Here is a 19,490-nt window from a genome sequence, read left to right on the forward strand (position 1 = left end):
GGGGAGGGGGAGGGGCTTAGGCTCATCTCTCCTGGTTGTGGCTTCACATTCTCCTATCAGGAGAGAGGGGTTGTCCTGGCAACGGGCTGCCCAGTCATAGCTCACCATGATCAATGCTCAACCCCCCCCCCCTTGTCCCACCCACCTGCAGAGAGAGATAGATTCAAACACTAACCACAGCACCCTCTCTGGAATGAAAGAAGCAGCCAGCCATCCCCAGAGTCAAGCCCAGTGACTCGCCCCCACATTATTTACACTCGCCAAATGTGAGCAGGCGAGTGGAAATTTTGAGGCCTGGTCAAATAGTTTCAATTTCCAACATTTCACAACGAATCTGTATGGCTGGTATTTGACTCTGAGACAAGGGGAATACCTGGTATCAATAAACATTCAAAATTCCTACCCACAAATTCCAATTTATCCACTTCATCAACGCTTTCGGTGTTTTGCAGTGGCAGACAGTCATTTGCAGTTTGTCTTACTGGTCCTTGGCCTAGCCTCTGCTTTAGAGTATTCATAAAGGTCCTAGCACATTTCCTTGCCCTTCTCTTTTGAACTCAGGGCTTCCAGGTTACAGTTCATCTGGACAATAAACTCAAAAAGGACTCACCTTCCTTCCAGCTGTCTGCAAATGTACCCAGAACAATTCAGATGCTCCAGGCTTTTTGTTGGGTGATCAATTTCCAAAAATATGCTGTCCAGCTATTCTTCATTTGGGACACATCCCAAGCAAAGGATTTCTTTGTAGAAAAGAAAATTTTTTCTCTCAGAACCCACGCTCAAGATTTGAGATTAAAGAGACATCCCACAAAAACATTCCCCACGAGAGTGCTAGGCTTCATGGTAGCCTCCTTCGAGGCTGTACCATTCGTCCAATTTCATTTGAGACCTATAAAACCCAACATCATGTCGACCTGGAACAAGCATGCTCCTTCTTTCAACTCGCTCATGCTCTTGTCCAGCCAAGCAGGGAACATGGTGGACCTTCAGTCCTGCCTTAGCATTAGTGAAGTCTTTCTTTCCTTATCACTGGAAAATGATCAAAACAGACTCAAGTCTCTCAAGGCTCAATGCTGGGAAGGTGTTATCCAGTCCCTCATGGTTCTGGGAATATGGTCACTCATGGAATCCAAGCTCCCTATCAACATCCTGGAGCTCAGAGCAATACAATGGCTCTGCAATACTTGTGAGGACACCCAATAAGGGGGCTGGTCAAGGAAATTGACCTAAAAATGTGCTGTAATGATATTCAGTAGATCATACCTCCAACGTTTGGGAGTCAAACAGGACCCTTTCAGCAAGGGAAGTTGAAACCTTGCTGAAGGGGCCCATCAACTGTACCTTAATCCTAAATTTCTCAGGCCAAGATTTTTTTTGATTCAGTGTATGATATAGGGTAGCCTCCCTGGCGGTATTCCCGAGTGTAGCTCGGGGTAAAGTTTCAGTACCACAAGCGATAACCTCAAGCTACACTTGGGCTTACCATGCAGCGCTGCTCTGCGATCCCTCGATCACTTACCTTGTCCTGCGCTCCTGTGATGTCCCTCCTGCAGTGTCCCCAGCAATGTAATCCGGCGGATGCCGGCATCTGTCATCTGGGTTTTGTCCCCTGCGAGCGTCAGGACGTACGGGGGACGGAACGGCGGGAAATTTGAAAATGACAAAAAGTGACATTCACTAAAATCGCTAAAATCACATAGTAAAACATTATTGTATCAAACCATTTCACATACATTTTGTCCCGAGTGCTTTGTCCTGTGCCCTGCCTGCATTTTTACTGTTCTTTCTGCCTGGAAACTGAGAAACGTCCATGGCGTCCAAAAAGCATCCCTTTAGGTCAAAAGCGGTTTTAGACCAGCTAGAGAACAGTGATAGTAAATTAGAACCACTTGCAGAATTGATAATGATTCGTGGGGAAATTCGTCATCAGTCACTGAAAACGATTTTTCTTTGGTTTGAATATATTATTGAATTAAATTTATTATTATTATATTATTATTTTTTATGATTATTTATTAAATTATAATTTATGATTTTGTGTTTCAAATTTTATCCTACCCGGGATGTTTACTAGACTCTTGTTCGGACAGATTTCAGTGAGTTATTCCTAAAAATTACAGGCCTAAAATAAAAAAAATACATATTTCCATGCAAAAAAATTTACCGTTTTGAGCACAGAAATATGGACATAATCAGACCTCTAGGAAGGTTAATAAGTTATATACATCAGGTTGCGTGCTTTATATTTGGTAAAAGTCGCTTACCTTGAATGCACTACCCACTGCCCTGATGCACTCCAAAAAAAAAAAAAAAGGTCATCAGGACCAGGATCTGAACCCATAATCTCTACTGTGGCCAGTGGTGGCTGTTCTTGCTAAGCTACTTGGAATGTTGGACAGCTTTCTTTCTGATCCTAATGATAATCTTGCCTTGTACCTTGTTTCTGTGGATATCCTTGCACCTCCCATGAACTTCCTATTTAATCCATCCTTGCACCTCCCATGAACTTCCTATTTAATCCATGCCTTTGCATTGTTTGCCAGATAATTGTGCTCTCTCCAGCTTTTACAGGTCAATCAGAATGAGTTGAACTGTAAAATGGGGGGGGAAGTGTGAGGAGATTAGCTGCATCATGGAAGGGGGGTTGCAGAGGTTAGTTGCGGACTGGGAGCAGAGGGGATAGAGACTTTGAAAGAGACTCAGGAATGTTACAAATAGCTGCTTACAGACATCGCAGGTCACTTGCTACCATGGGTGACAAGGTTTAGTTATTAATCAAAAATTTGAAGGTACACCATCCATCTGAAAATCTGTGTCAAAAGTTTGTGGTACCTTTCCAGAATTCAACTCAGTTTAACCCCTTCACGCCTAAGGGTAAAACAAATCTAAATGCCTAAGCACAATTCTGCAACGTTGACATGTGTTAGTAAAACCGTACATATCATCACAATTACTTTGTACATCCAGGTGAATTATATCTTGTTTTTTTCAGGACAAATTGGGCTTTCATTTGGTGGTAAATGGTAATGGATAGCTCCTAATTTTTTTTTATTATCAAAGGAAAACTGGCCCAAAATAGTGAAAATAAAAATCGTTTTTTTTTTTAGCTGTGTGTTTCTTGTTACACCCATAACCTACCACCAAAGAACAACCCAAAATAAATTCTACAGCTCTTGATGATCGCAACAATACCATATATGTGTATGTTATTTGTTGTTTGTACCCGTAGTACAGCCCAGAAACAATAGTGCGCATTTTGTTTTTGTCTTTTTTTTTTACCTAAAACACACTGAAACTAACATTAACGCTAGCTGACACTGATACCAATTTTTTTTAAATCCTGACCTTTGACCCTGACTTTTGACCTTGACCTTTTGACCCTGACATTGACCCAAACACTAACCCTGGTACTGAACTAGATCAAACCTTGATCTAGGTATTTTTCTTTATTTTTTATTTTATTTTTTAATATTTTTTTTCTTTTTTTTTTTTTTTTTACAAACATTTTTTTTTATCTCTCTATGTCAGGATTTAGAGAGATACAATGTATCTCTCTTCTCCATTCATAGAGAGAGAAAAAAACAAGGGTGCCGGGCTGCACAGTGACTGATCACTGTGATAGCCAATCAGAGGCTATCACAGCAATCACGTGATCCGGAATTGGGAGTCCGATCGTTACAACGGGACCCAGGGCTCTCAGTGACACCGCGGTGTCTGTGCTGGGAGCTCACCAAGTGGGGCGCTCCCAGCACAAAGACAAGTACGCAAATATGCGGCCCCACAGAAAAAAGCCCAGTTCCCGTGAGGCCGCATATTTGTGTGCCGTCGGCGTCAAGGGGTTAACCCAGTCACTTTTTGCTTCCTGACAATATGAAGATACATCCCATGTTTCAAGTTTCCTTGCTCAAACAATTCCTTGAAATTCCCTTCTCTGTGAGAGTTGTCTCACCCCCTCCACCTGTTGAGGTGCAAGGTTAAGAAGAATTTGTGGTCGAGAAAATGTTTGATTCCATGATCTTTAGGAACAAATTATCTGGTTCAATAGAAAGGATATGGCCAGAAGAAAATTCTTGGGAACTAGAGAATGTTCACGCCCCTAGATTAAGGGGTGAGCCTGCATCATCCACCACGATGACCTACTTGTGTATTATCCAGCTTGTCGATGGGAGCATCTCTACTTCTATAGCTACTGGTCTCCAAGCCTGACCCACAACCCTGACACTGGTAATTCTAGATAACACTCCTTTCTAATTCACACAGTGCAGTGCTAGGTGCCTTAACTGTCAGCTATGCAATGATTGGGTCATTTCAAACCAAAAGTAAATGCAGACTTTCAGAAAGACAGTTTATGATTTACATAGGTCTATAAGGGACCGGACCTGTGGATCAGGGTATTGGGAGGGTGGGGGTGTTGGAGCAGAAGGCACCTTATAGTAACAAATTACAAATTACCAAGCTGTAGCATTTCATAAATATTTTCCTGGGTTTTGTTTTGGTAGGATTCATTTTACCAACGTGTATAATATGTGTTAGTAAATGCGTGGGAATGCATGCTGTCATTGTAAATCTGACCTTTTTTTCCTATATACAATGATGAATATATGGCTGGGATATGACAAGGGCATATCTCTTACATAAAAATGCTAGTTGAGAGGAGACGCTTAATGTAAAAGCTGCATGTTAAGTGGGATGATTTCAGTGAAAATCACACAGCCAGTGTGAACAAATGCTAGATCAAGTACATGTGTGGTGCTGACAAATATAAATCCAGTGATTGCAGGATTTATTGATCTTTGCTATCATGATCTTGTTCTTCTACTAATATAGGCATAAACAACTCAAACTGATTTTTATAAAGCTAAGATACCATTGTTGCTAACCCAAGAAAATATTCTATAGATGCCAACTAAGCATGCACAAGAATCCATAGGAAGACATGAAAATGCAGTATCATTTGCGCTCTGGGAAACTGTTCACTGGAGTTAATTATTAACATGACCTGGATATTCAGGCCAGTGCAAAAAGAGGCAAAGTGCCGTAATCAACAGTATAAGATTCCCAATTACTGCTGTCAGATCACACTCAATTGTTGGCTTTGTTCTGCTTTAGACTTGTTAGACTATTCATGGAACTGCTTAAGAGGTTTTAGGTGAAAGAAAACATATTGCCAAGGACAAAGTATTATTGTTTGGGTACAGTGTAGCCCATTCTATACACTGATGAGACAATATCAGTAAATTTTTCCATAATCAATAAATAACAGTGTATATTCCAAACACAAACAGGGAAAATATGCAGTCAGTGTATTTGCAATAGACTGGACTTTTGGCTGGATGGGTTCTGTCCTCAATCAAGAACACGTCTTTCCCCCCCTGACAGCAATGAAAGTGTACTCGTGATGTGTTCGGGTCAGTTATACTGTGAATGCATTACTGTTCATAATTGTATTGTTAATAATGTAGAGGTGTGTCATATACAGTGGGGATCGAAAGTTTGGGCACCCCAGCTAAAAATTTGTATTAATGTGCATAAAGAAGCCAAGGAAAGATGGAAAAATCTCCAAAAGGCATCAAATTACAGATTAGACATTCTTATAATATGTCAACAAAAGTTAGATTTTATTTCCATCATTTACACTTTCAAAATAACAGAAAACAAAAAAATGGCGTCTGCAAAAGTTTGGGCACCCTGCAGAATTTATAGCATGCACTGCCCCCTTTGCCAAGCTGAGACCTGTCAGTGTCATGGATTGTTCTCAATCATCATCTGGGAAGACCAGGTGATGTCAATCTCAAAGGTTTTAAATGCCCAGACTCATCTGACCTTGCCCCAACAATCAGCACCATGGGTTCTTCTAAGCAGTTGTCTAGAAAACTGAAACTGAAAATAGTTGACGCTCACAAAGCTGGAGAAGGCTATAAGAAGATAGCAAAGCGTTTTCAGATGTCAGTATCCTCTGTTCGGAATGTAATTAAGAAATGGCAGTCATCAGGAACAGTGGAAGTTAAAGCAAGATCTGGAAGACCAAGAAAAATATCAGACAGAACAGCTCGCAGGATTGTGAGAAAAACAATTCAAAACCCACGTTTGACTGCACGATCCCTCCAGAAAGATCTGGCAGACACTGGAGTTGTGGTACACTATTCCACTATAAAGAGATACTTGTACAAATATGGTCTTCATGGAAGAGTCATCAGAAGAAAACCTCTTCTACGTCCTCACCACAAAAATCATCGTTTGAACTTTGCAAATGAACATATAGACAAGCCTGATGCATTTTGGAAACAAGTTCTGTGGACCGATGAGGTTAAAATTGAACTTTTTGGCTGGAATGAGCAAAGGTACGTTTGGAGAAGAAGGGGCACAGAATTTAATGAAAAGAACCTCTGTCCAACTGTTAAGCATGGGGTTGGATCAATCATGCTTTGGGGTTGTGTTGCAGCCAGTGGCACAGGGAACATCTCACGAGTAGAAGGAAAAATGGATTCAATAAAATCTCAGCAAATTTTGGATAGTAACTTGATGCCATCTGTGAAAAAGCTGAAGTTAAAGAGAGGATGGCTTCTACAAATGGATAATGATCCTAAACACACCTCGAAATCCACGAAGGATTACATCAAGAGGCGTAAACTGAAGGTTTTGCCATGGCCTTCACTATCTCCTGACCTCAACATAATTGAAAATCGATGGACAGACCTTAAAAGAGCAGTGCGTGACAGACAGCCCAGAAATCTCAAAGAACTGGAAGACTTTTGTAAGGAAGAATGGGCAAAGATACCTCAAACAAGAATTGAAAGACTCTTGGCTGGCTACAAAAAGCGTTTACAAGCTGTGATACTTGCCAAAGGGGGCAGTACAAGATATTAACTCTGCAGGGTGCCCAAACTTTTGCAGACGCCATTTTTTTGTTTTCTGTTATTTTGAAAGTGTAAATGATGGAAATAAAATCTAACTTTTGTTGACATATTATAAGAATGTCCAATCTGTAATTTGATGCCTTTTGGAGATTTTTCCATCTTTCCTTGGCTTCTTTATGCACATTAATACAAATTTTTAGCTGGGGTGCCCAAACTTTCGATCCCCACTGTATTCTATTTGTGTCCAGGGAAGCTGTGTTCTTGTACAGCACTGTAATTCTGGTCACAAAAGACCATCCATGCATTTTTATTCCACTTGAAGCATTTTGTAGCACCACAAAGCTCATAGGACGTCTACCAATTTAGCATGAACTACTTGATGTTACATTATTCATCATTTTTACAATTCTATATAGCTGCAAACTTCTTCATAAAAATACCAGTTCCTGCCAGCAACCCCAACAATGACAAATAAGAAACTTACTTGTTGTCACACTGGCAGTGACTGATGGTGTGCCAACGGAGGTTCCAGTGGCCATAGTTGGAGGTTAAGGGATGGATGACGTGCTCACAGTGGTCATGTGTCCTACAGCACGAGTCTGTTTCTCTGTGTTCACCTGAACAAAAAAAAAAAAGATATACAAGAATGAATACAAAGCTTCCTCTGACTGGCTGAGACTAAGTGGTGGAAAGGATGATATCATGATTTCTGAAAGTTCATACAGCGCACACAGCCGCTGCATTCGTTCATTAAGTAAGTAGTTTATTTGGACCACCTTGGCCCAACAGAGCCATTTAAACTTCATTAAAGCATGGAGATAAGCTTTAAAGGAGTTCCTTATTGCCATTGCCTCTAAAGGATGAAATTAGAAAACTCATTTGATGAATAGAAGGAAGTGGAGAGAAAGTCCTCTCTGTCAAATAGATTGTCCAAGGTGTACCTGTTCAAAGAGAACGAGGTGTGTGTCCTGGATTCAGCATCTTTGGTAGACACAATGGTCATCAGACTGGCCAGATGTACCACCTTTCCAAAGAGCCACCTTCCACAGAAGAATGGATATGCAAATGAAAAAGATCTATACGACCTTAAGTAGTGTTTGTTGGGCACGATCTGGAGCTTGCTTCAGTGGCCGGTAATTTGTATCATGGCAGAAAAAGGTGGAAACTGACCTTTTGGTCAGTAACAAAGTCTCAATGGTTCCTCGGTCACTAGGTGAAATCAAGATAGACAGTGTCGCAGTTGATGAGGTCCATATAGATATGCTGTTCCTCTAGAACCATGTTGATTAGACAAGCCCTATGACCAGAGCCCATTCTCGATCCAGCAATGTGCACAAGAGCAGCAGCTCTCTCAACTCTCTTTTTTTCATTGGACAGAAAGTCAGCAGCTGAGCCTTTGCTTCCTGCTTCTGTCAATCACAGACATTGAGGAGAGGGTGGGGGGGGGGCAAGCTTTGTTCTGTATGTCAATGGACACACAGAGCTGGTCCCAGAGCAAGCAGCTTGTAATGGGCGTACTTGGCAGAGAGGAGGAGCAAAGAGCGCCTGCATGGGACTACAGAAGAGGAGGATCGGGGCTGTTATGTGGAAAACCATTGCACAGAGCAGGTAAGTATAACAATATTATTATTTTCAAAAAATTGCATTTCGAATCAATTCAATCCACGGACTGCAGGCATCTCTTCTAAGTCAAATTTGTGCAAAACTCATTCCTGTTCAGGTACAAACTGGAGTCAGCGCTATCTAAAGCACACTTTCTCAACCAGGGTGCCCAGGCACCCTGGGATGCCTTGAGGTTTCTTCAGGGGTGCCTTGGCAAAATTTCTAAAAATTGGCCAAAACTTGTATACAAGCCAGCAGGTGGAACAAGCCCGCCTTTTAGTTACACAATGCCACAGGTTTTCATTGTGCACCATTACGACCTTCTAGCCACCGCCATCCTGACAACTAATGACATCAGTTGATAAGGAGGATGTTGGTTGCCTGCACAGCATCCCAGCATCCTAGTTTGACCCTCCACTGCCCCTCTTCATAGGTGCTGGGGTCACATTAGCTCAGTGAGGGAGAAGAGAAACACTGGAAAACTACTCAGTACCAGTGTGCAAAAGTGTATTTGCTTTGGAACAATAAATCACCTCTAATGTTGGGTGTCCTACATGTGTGGATGTTGCTATTAGAATAGTTTTTCACATTTTAGAATGGGGTGCCTTTGGACTGTCCATAATTTGAAAGGGTGTCTTGACTGAAAAGAGGTTGAGAAACATTGATCTAAAGTCACGGGAACCAGTTGGGATTAATCCCTTACGACAGAAGACTTCCTCGCCAAAGCTCCACAGCCAGGCTAAAGGCAAGATAATGAAAGATTTGGAGACCTTGGTCTTCAAGGCCTGGAATGGCTATAGAAGAATGGAAGAATGTAGTTCTAAATTAACCTAAGGATATGTCTGTTGATTGAAACATTTCAGGATTACCCTCCCTTATTTTGCTGTGTTATATCCTATGTGTATGCTTGGGTCAGGGGAACAGAAAATTGTATATCTGAACCCATGCATATACCCAGTAAAGTGGCTGGTCTCATGTGATAGATACACAGAGATAAAAAAAAAACCCTCCATTCAAAGTCCAGAATTTATTCAGCTTGTCTGAGGGTTCAGAAAAAAAAATGATGAGGAGAGCTCTAAGGTTGAGAGAAGACACCCCCCCCCCCTTTCACATAGCACACAGGCACCATGTTTCTCTTGGTGTCAGGAAAACTTGTCAGCAGTGATTCATGCTGATAGAAGAGAAATGATGCAACAGACAGTATGACACTTAGGGGTTGAGTGACTAAATCTGGTGCAGCTGTGCATGGTCGCTAGAGTAACCTGGATCCTCCTCTTCTTGGGTCCCCCACAGACTCTCCTGGCCCCTCCCTTCTTTCAGGTGCCCCTACAGCAAGCAGCTTGCTATGGGGGCACCTGCTGCTCCGTGTGTCCATTCACACATGGAGCCATGCCTCGGCCCCACTCCCTCTCTCTTTTCATTGGCTCACTGGCTATGACTGACAACAGTGGGAGCCAATGGCTCCCACTTCTGTCTCAGCCAATGAGAAGAGGGAGTCCCGAGATAGCCGAATCCCCAGTGCACATCGCTGGATTGAGAGGGTGCTTAGGTGAGTATTAATGGGGCTGAGAGGACTGCTGTACACAGAAGGTTTTTTATCTTCATGCACAGAATGCATGAAGGTAAAAAACCTTGAGCCTTTAGAACCACTTTAGACCCCAAATCAAACATTTATGATACTGCAGTTTACCAATTCTTAGATGTGGTGGTTGCATTAGTTTTTTTTTAGGCTTTCTTTCCTTTATTTGCATGGACACAGACAATCAAACAGCTTTTTCTTCAGAATAACACAAGGTAGGGATCTGCAACAAAGTTTGACAAAATCCTTGCAATGTATATTGAGGGGAATGTTTTTTCTGAACAAAAGTGGAGTACCCCCCCCCCAATACGTACTTGAGGCCTGTATTGAACCAGTGCTATACTCATCTGCATTTCTTCTCCCATGTCCTTCTCTTGTCACAGGAGGAACCAGCAGCAGCAGGAGCTATTGGCACCTCCTGAGTTGCTCTATGTGTGTCTATGGATACACACAGCCCGGCTCGGGAGCTAGCCTGCATGTGTGCCCCCATAGTAAGTGGCTTGCTATGGGGGCACACACAGAAGAGGAGCAGACAGTGCTAATGGGGGGCCCCATAGGGGGAGATTTGGGGCCACTCTGTGTAATACCATTTTTGTTATTTTATTTACAAAACATTTACTTTAAAACTGCTTTAAGTCTGCTGGAAACAATTTTTGGTCGATTTTTGGTAGTTGCTGGAGAGTTAAAGCTGTATTAAACCCAGAAGCAATCAATTATTATACTGCAGCTTAGGAACTTATATGTGATGGCTGCTTTTGGTTTTTTTTTCTTTTTCTTTCTTTTCACCTGGTGATCTGGCCAGTAAGTCCATGATTTTTCAGCAGAACAAGCTGTCCTGCAGATGTAGCAGTTACCAAGTAATACTGACAGGAGTACTTACAATGATCAGCTTTTATTTTTGTAAAGCCTTTATCCCAAAAGGAAATAGTTGTTGCTGTAACTGCTCAAAGAGTGTTAGCTGGTGTTCAGCTATATTTACATAGTGTATCTAAATCTGCTAGTACATCTAAAACTCCCTCACCCCCAGATTGACAATGCTGCTGTATAAAGGTACGCCCTGTGCACCCTCATCCAAAGTGGAAACAATTTAATACAGAAGGTATGTTACTGACCAGATCACCAGTTAATAACTGAGGGAAAAACCATAAAAAAGAAAAGTAAAGCAGCCACCACATCTAAGGATTAGTACCTGCAATATGTTAGATTTTTGGTTTTGGGTTAAAAACCACTTTAAGCATCCTTGCTGCTTCTTTCACTGTATCTCTCAAGGACTCTGTTAGTGAAATCTACATGTAAATACATGCTAGTAGGTTTCAAGGACAGTCACACATTTGAAAACAATGTCATTATGAGATCATGCTGACATACTGCACAGTGGGTATAGAAAAGAATCACCCCCTTTAAAGATAATCACATTTTGTTGCTTTACAGCCTGAAATGAAAACAGACACAGTTTTTGTCTAATCCAGCTGTATTTACTCAGTGCAACTTATAGCATCCAAGTGAAAGATATAACATTAACATGTCAGAAAACAATTCAAAAATTCAAAAACAGAATCACTGAGATGGAAAAAAGAATCACTCCCTCCTAAAAATGGCTTGTAAATGCAATCAGGTGTAGCTAATCACAAAGCCATCTGACTTTCAACTGTGATCAGATGTGGTCATTTTGATTAGCTTAGCATGAAAAGAGCTTTCCTGGAGCATTTCAGTCCCTGATAGAGCAACAGAAGCAAATAATCAACTATGGGTGGATATGTCTGATGGAAATCCAATACAGCTCACCATCCAAACAACACCATTCCTACAGTAAAGCATGAAGGTGGTAGTATATTTGCAGCAGGGACTGAAGCACTTGACAGGATAGAAGGGAAAATGGATGGGGTAAAATACCGTCAAATTCTTGAGGAAAATCTGCTGCCTTATGCCAGTGCTCAATGAGAAGAAGGTTTACCTTCGAACATGACAATGACCCAAAGCACACAGCAAAAAAGAGCACACAGTGGTTGAAGGAGAAAAGGTGAATGTCCTTGCATGGCCTAGTCAGTGTTCAGACTTAAACCCCATTGAAAATCTGTGGAATGGCTGGAAGACTGCAATCTACAAACAGTCACCATCAAATTTAACTGAACTTGAGCAGTTCTGCAAAGCACAGTGGGCAAATATTGCAAAGTCTAGATGTGCAAAGTTATCAGAGACCTATCCCAACAGTCTGAAGGCTGGAATTGAAGCAAAAGGTGGTTCAACAAAATACTGACACAAGGGGGTAATCCTTTTTCAAACTCAGTGACTCTGTTTTTGAATTCTTTAAAACATTTTCTGACATGTTGGTGTTATACCAGGGGTAAGCAACCTTCAAGAGGTGGAGATCTACCAGAAACACATGGGAAAAGTCAAAGATCACCGGCCACAGTGTCGCCTCCTCACGCCCGATTTAAATCTCCAATTGCTGTACTACCGTGTCACAATCACGTGCATTGCAAGGCAATCATGGGTTTAAATCAGGTGGTGAGGAGGCAACATATCACCACCATACCACCTGTCAAACACACTCAGATCCTTTTCAGAGGAGCAGCACTACCTGCTGCACTTGTGAATGAGCTTTTTGTTGCATTTGGCAGCAGCACCATTAGGGCTCATTCACACGTAAAGTTGGGGGTGGTTAAACTCTGTGATTGAGTTGCGGTTTTACTGCCCCCAATCCCTACCTCCCTTTAGCTGCTGAGGCAGCAGCCAAAGGTATACACATGCCGCAGAAGGAATGAATCCTCCTGTTACTTTTGGTGGGTGATACAGCCTGCCATTCAAGTAAATGGGACCACTTTGCAAGCACCCCGCAACTGCATGCTTCTGCAGGGGGGGGGGGCAAGGGGTTAAAGCAGATGGTGAGAAAGCAACGCAACACGGCCTGCTTTAACCCCTTGTTTCCTGTATTGTACAAGGTTGCAGGGCACTTGAAGAGTGGCCTCATTCATTTGAATGGGTCATGCTTGGCAGGTGCTAAACCCACCAACCATGACAGGGAGTATAACTCCTGCTGCGGCTATGACAGGTGTACACCATTGTCTACTGCAGCTAAAGGGGGTGGGGATGGTAACAACACATCTTATCTATGGGGTTTTACCACCTCCCCAAACTGCAAATGTAAATGAACCCATACTGTTCTGAGCGACTGAGCCCCCTATAAAGGCTGCTTTCACACTGATCTGCTGCGGTTTACCTGCACCTTGGGTGCAGCACAGTGCATCTGGGATTTTCCTGGGTTACCTTTGCCATAGACTTCTATTATAACCTGCAGGTGTGGTGCACTTTCTGAAAGTGCACCAAAACTCTTGCATTCAGGAGTTTTGGTGCGCTTTCAGAAAGTGCACCAAATCCACAGGATATAATAGAAGTCTATGGCAAAGCGTAGCGAACCTGCAGGAAAGTCGCAGGTACACTGCACTGCATCAAAGGTGTTGGTAAATCGCAGGGCATCAGTGTGAAAGAAGCCTTATACTACTATGCCCAGTGTATTGCTTCACACTGACCTGAGGATCTCTCCTTTCCTGCTGCTGGCACCACTCTGGAGACCACTAGCTGGGATAAGAGGTGGAGTACAGTTGGTATCACTCCACATGGGACAGGAGCCGGCACTACAGAGGAGACATTGGCTTATGGGGCTCTTGGTCCCTACTACAACTCCAACTTAAGTAGTCCCTCTGCATTGTACTCTTGGTGCTCTGGGATGGCGGGTCAGCAAGCCCAGACTGTGACAGACAGTTACCTGGCTGAAACCTGCTGGTAGATCACGATCTACTGGTTGCTGACCCCCTTGTTATATCTTTCAGTTGGATGTTATAAATTGCAAATACAGCTGGATAAAACAAAAACTGTGTCTGTCTTCATTCCAGGCTGCAAAGCAATGAAATGTGATTATTTGAAAGGAGGGTAATTCGTTTCTATACCCTTTGTACACACAAACACAATTGTAGGCATAACTTTGTTTAAAACTGATACAATTTATCAGTCCAGTATGAAAACCTTAAAAGATGATTACGGGCAAAATATTGTTTCTCAAGGTAAAATATAATAAAAGAAACACATTTTTAACTATTATATTTTTGTATAGAGGGGGCTCTTTGTGTCAAGAACCCAGGGCAATGGTCTCTTTTGATCCCTTAAAAATCTGGCAATGATTACAAAAATTTTTTTTATAGGGCTTTTCTTTTCTTTTTTTTTTTAAAGCAAATGATGAGTTTTGGTACTTTCAACTTTATTCTCTGAATTTAACTGAGAAAGCTTCCCACTACCTGAAAATTGCAGAGCATTTTCAAAAAGTATGACTGAAGGCAAAACGTTTTTTTTTTTCAGTTTTGGATAGAGTGGAGAGGGACTGGAAAACCTGCCGGGTTTTGATTGCTGTCTGTGCCCCTGTTAGAGAGATTCACTTTTTTTTTTATTCTTTTTACTGTTATTACCGAAATTTAAATAAAAAGAAAATCTCAGATTTTAGTTTGTTGCCAGAACAGGAATAGAAGAGAAATCTTCTGGTGACCCTGGTGAAAACCAAGGATTCCTTCACTTTTAGAGGGATTTTCTTTCACTTTTCTTTAGCTAGGACAGGAAGTGAAGGGAAGTCTCCACAATGGGACACAGATGGTAAAAAATAAACCATGATTGTGACAAATAAAAATGTTTCTGTTAAAAATAAACATTACAGGGGTTATAACCCTTCCTTACAATGAAAAAAAGTTTTGCTTTTCATGTCATCAACTGACAGCGGTCCTGTTTGGTTTCTTGGTGTCTTACAAAATATCACCAGGTTTTGACAAGTCAGTTTTCGTATTATTGTACTGTAAATAAGTATCACTTCATAAAAATTAGGACACAGGGCAAAGCTAGACAAGGATTTTTTTTTACAAGCTGGGCTTCAGGTATGAAAACTGAGAACAGTAGAACATATCAATTCCTTCCGAAGCATCCCATCCTATTCTCCTGTTACAAAACCTGGTTGCTTGGGGTAACACACAAATATTTCTGTCTGATCCTAAATTACACCCACTGGAACATTCAAAAGCATTTATCTGAGTTTGCCAATAAACCAGTAAAAAGAAATTCTTGTGATGTCACTATCATGGTATGCTGAGAGTGTGCTTTCCAGCAGTACAAAACTTTATGACGCAGCACTTTCCTGTTTCCAAAGAAATCCATTCAGACATTCTGGGATGAAAAAAAAAAACTAAAAAAGGATGTCTGGTTCAATAAATCTGAAATAAACGGCTTTGGTATCATTAAAGGATTTAGGTAAACAATTTGCACTGTTTGATATTGATGCAGGTGACTGCATGTTGTAATCAGTTAATTATTCTGCTTTGCTGAAATGACACAAGGACACTCTTTGATTGCTAAGGACAACACCCCCTACTTTCTTTTGCATTCAAGTGGTAGTAAACTTGATTATTAAAAATAAAAAATTCTCTGGAAAGGTAATGTCATAATGTGTAGTGTGCATTGCATATTAGCACATTCTGTGAAACTTACCTTAATACAAAGCCCTCCAGTGGCGTGCTGACAGGGGTTCCATCTTCACCCAGTCCTTCTTCCGGGTTCATGGGCTCCGGTGACTTGAATGGGTGAATTATGATATCACTCCCATGCATGCGTGGAGGAGTCACTGTTTACGGCACACAGCACATGGATATGCCATTCCTTTAGAGTGCATGCGACAGTGCTACTACACAATTAAATATCTCCTAAACGGTGCATATTTAGGAGATATTTACAGTGCCTATGTTATTAAAACGCCCAGTATGCATAAGGCCGTATTGTCAAAGCTTAATTCAACAAGCTGAAATTAGAAGCTGATTGATTACTATACACAACTGTACCAGATTTTGCACTCTCCAGTTTTAGTAAATCAACCTCAATGTAAGAATGATCAAGACCTTTTTCCACCATATGTACCAGGTCATATTTTTGTCTCATCCAGCCTTTCTGAATCCTCTCAACACGGGGGAACCCTTAAAATAACTTTCCTTGCTCTGGTATCCCCTGCTAATAATTACTATATCTACACTTCACAATACATCAAGGTGATCAGTGGGACTAATATTCTTTACATATTGAACTGCATGACATGTGAACTAAACCAGCTTTCTATGGAGCTTGGTCACATATGTGGGGGCCGGCTGCAGTGCAATATTAAAAAAAGTCAGGTACGATTTTCAGTCTGGTTCAGGTCTGATTTCCAGTGTTATACACTTTAAGAATTCACACCTGAATTGCACCTCAACCGCTGAACAAAATCACACCAGACTCCTTTTACAAATCACACTGAAACCGGCCCCACACATATGTGAACCTGGTCTTATGGTCATTGGGGGTTTACAAATAGCTAAAAAGATCATTGATGCTTCTCATCTGAGAGGCAGAAGCTGCTTATTGCTGAAGGAACCACCAGCAACCTCTGGAGGAGCCCTGGTGGAGAAGGCTTGTCTAAATGCTAGCTAGAATTTGGGATAAGCTTTGCTCTTACCTAGATCGCTTTCTTTTTCTGCGTTATTCCCGGCTCCACACCACAGGGTTCCTGGATAGGTAAAGCCCCTCTTCACTCTTGCATGTTGGTCATTTGATCCTGTTCTTCTTCTAGGATGATTTGATTGTAGGAAGTATAAGCATGCCATCTTGGCTTCAGCAAAGCCCCCATAGCTACTATACAACACGTCATCTTGCCTGGTGCACTGGGTTAGGAAAGAACTGACTGTCCCTTCATCCTCTTCCACAGAACATGATACCAGTTGCCTGCTCCTGGTATCCCAGGTGGAGATCACCAACTCCTTGCCATCTGTTACCTGGTAGTGGGTATGATGTCCATGGACAGAGTGCAGGGCACAGTCCTGTACAGGAAGGCTGTTCTCAAGCCCCAGCCCTCTACAGGTGATGCAGCTTAGTAGAAGAGTCAGGATCTCCTTCATGTCTGACTCAGTTCAGCACCACAGGCAGGAGACAGCAGCTGGAGCCTGCAGCATTTATCAGGGGCTTTATGAGGTGGTCTGATCTTCACACAAATGAAAAGGAGGAGGAGGAGGTGCCAGACTGGCAACAGCAAACTTCTCCATTACTTCTACTCATAGCACTCCTCAGACTGATCCTCTGCACAGCATTAGCCAGTCACAAGAGCCAGTCACAAGAACTCCCTTCCCGAGGACTCCCCCTGCAATTCTTTATTAATAATAGGAATACTATCTCCTTTCATCTATTCAACGTGTTGCCTTTTGTATGGAGAGATCTTGTGCTATGCAGTAAGTGAATGGAGAGCCAGACACTCCTACTACTCACTACTCATAAGGATGTAAACTTTTTATTCTGATGACTGTTTCATAGCAGCCAGAATTACTGTGGACCGACTGACCTAAAAGTGTGTCCAAACCCAATAACAAAAATGTTACATATCCTGTGGTGGCTGCATTTGTTGGAAATCTATCCCTGTCCTAGAGTGACAACACACTCTATACCATATCTATGGAGGAGCAGCGTTGTCACTTTAGGACTCGTTCACACTTGACTTTATTTCTAACTCTTGCCAAACGACCCCTATAGCGTTTGACAGGCATTAAACAGGCGTTTGGGAAGCATTTTTAACGCTCCTCAAATGCTCCCCAAATGCCCCATGGTTGGTTTTGAGGCAGTTGATTGGCGTTTGCCAAGCGGTAAAACTGCACCACAAATGCCTATAATGAATTGAAATGGTATTAACGCTCCGCAAGCACGTCACAACTGCACCGCAAACGCCTGCCAGGCACCATAGACTTGATTGGGAGGCTTCAACTCCTCCTGACTGGACACGAGGCCTCAGTTTTGCCGCGACACAACTCTAACGCTTCAGTGTGAACAGCACTGTGTGCTGCCATGTGCAGAATTTTCATAAGCATTTGAGAAGCGTTAAAAACGCTTCCTAAACGCCTGTCTGATGCCCTGCTGACAAAGCTAGTGTGAACGTAGCCTTAGAGTACTCACTAGTGTTGCCAACCTCCCACAGCATTTTTTACTGGAAACATGGAAAATGTACTGATGGAGCACCATTTTTTACTGACAACATCAAACATTACATTTAAAACAAAGACAATCAATATTTAAACAGTATAAACACTGATAATACCAGTAACAAGTAATTTGAGTTTAAATTTACAATGACAAAAGTCAACAGAGCATGGCAAATTATCAGCCCCTGATATTTACAGACAGTTGTAAAAATCACTGTTCGTAAATTTACTGACAGTTGGCAACCCTGGCACTCACTTCTGATTTGGACACCTCCCGCTCCTCTTATCTTCATGAGCCTCCCTTCACACCTGGTAAATGCTTATCAAAAGCACTTTCTACAGGCATTTTATTTTTGGCACACATATTTTTTTAAAGTGGTTTACAAGCATTTTTGTATGTGTATTTTTTTTTTAGCCCCTAGGTAGTAACATAGAGAACCACTTGAAGTCTATGAGATCAAAAACACACTTAGCCACACTGGACACTGGACGTTTTGATAACGTTTGTAATGTTAGATGTGTAAAGTCACGTTAAAAATGTGAGTTTTTCAGCTTTTTTTTGTGTTTTTTCATTAGCGTTACCTTTAGCTGCATTTTGCTGTGATTAGCGGAGTTTTTCGTGTTTGCATTTTTTAGCTTTTTTTACCCCCCAAAAAATGTCCAAAACGCTAGTTTTTCCGCATTTTGCTGCGTTAGAGCATTTTTACAGCTAAAAAACTCCTCTAGAAACCTACTAGGCCTGGGGTTTTTTCCAGCCAAAAAACATTGATTACAGTCTATGTGTGCATGGACACATAGGATAGCATGCTGGGGGGTTTACTGGCTGTAGAAAAAAAATCAAACGCCAAAAACAGCCACTGTAAAAATGTCAAGTGTGCATGAGGACTTACTTTCTGTGTCCATTTGAAAATTCTAGATGCTTGGCTGTCATGCCAGCCAAGCCAAGCCAGAACCTTCAATAGATTTTGAATAGCAAACCCAGAACAAGTATCCAGATCTGGAATGTAAGGGTACAGTCATTAGTCCTTACTTGCCCTGGTTAAGTAAAGTGTTGAATTTCTTATGATAGCCAGGCAACTAACATTTGCAGAATATAAAGTCAGTAATGGCAGCCTCTATATTTCTCCATGACTTCCAAGATTGTATTGCTTTTTCTTTAAAGGATAAAGTTCACCTTTGTAAAAAAAATAAAATAAATGCACATCTTTTTGCAGGTAAAAAAATGTATATTTGTTAATTTTTTTTTAGTAGGAGCCTGCAAAGCAGTGCACCCGAAATCAGCAGATCGTGGAAGCAATCTCAGGCTCCTGCAGACTTGTCAGTGTATCTGTCTGCTCGTACCTCTTACGGGCAGGCAGTTACTGAATGACAGGAAGCATCAATGAACTACCTGTAGCACTCAACAGCGCCCTGGTAGTTCTTTGAGAA

The 19,490-nt window shown here is 41.7% G+C and overlaps 1 protein-coding gene across 1 annotated transcript in view; it reads right to left on the reverse strand.

The window, feature by feature from the left end:
* Window positions 1-17,135, reverse strand: part of PROCA1 (protein interacting with cyclin A1) — a 47,839-nt gene extending 30,704 nt beyond the window's left edge. The window contains exons 1-2 of the mRNA XM_089693627.1: window positions 16,556-17,135; window positions 7,342-7,474 (exon numbers count right to left, since the gene is read on the reverse strand). Of these exons, the coding sequence (XP_089549753.1) occupies window positions 7,342-7,474; window positions 16,556-16,994 (572 nt within the window). The 5' untranslated portion in view covers window positions 16,995-17,135. The remainder of the gene's footprint in view (window positions 1-7,341; window positions 7,475-16,555) is intronic.
* Window positions 17,136-19,490: the final 2,355 nt, after the last annotated feature.

The sequence above is a fragment of the Staurois parvus genome, unplaced genomic scaffold (assembly GCF_062004578.1).
Source record: "Staurois parvus isolate SC_StPar_1 unplaced genomic scaffold, SC_StPar_1.0 ptg000635l, whole genome shotgun sequence".
In the NCBI taxonomy this organism is placed as follows: domain Eukaryota; kingdom Metazoa; phylum Chordata; class Amphibia; order Anura; family Ranidae; genus Staurois; species Staurois parvus.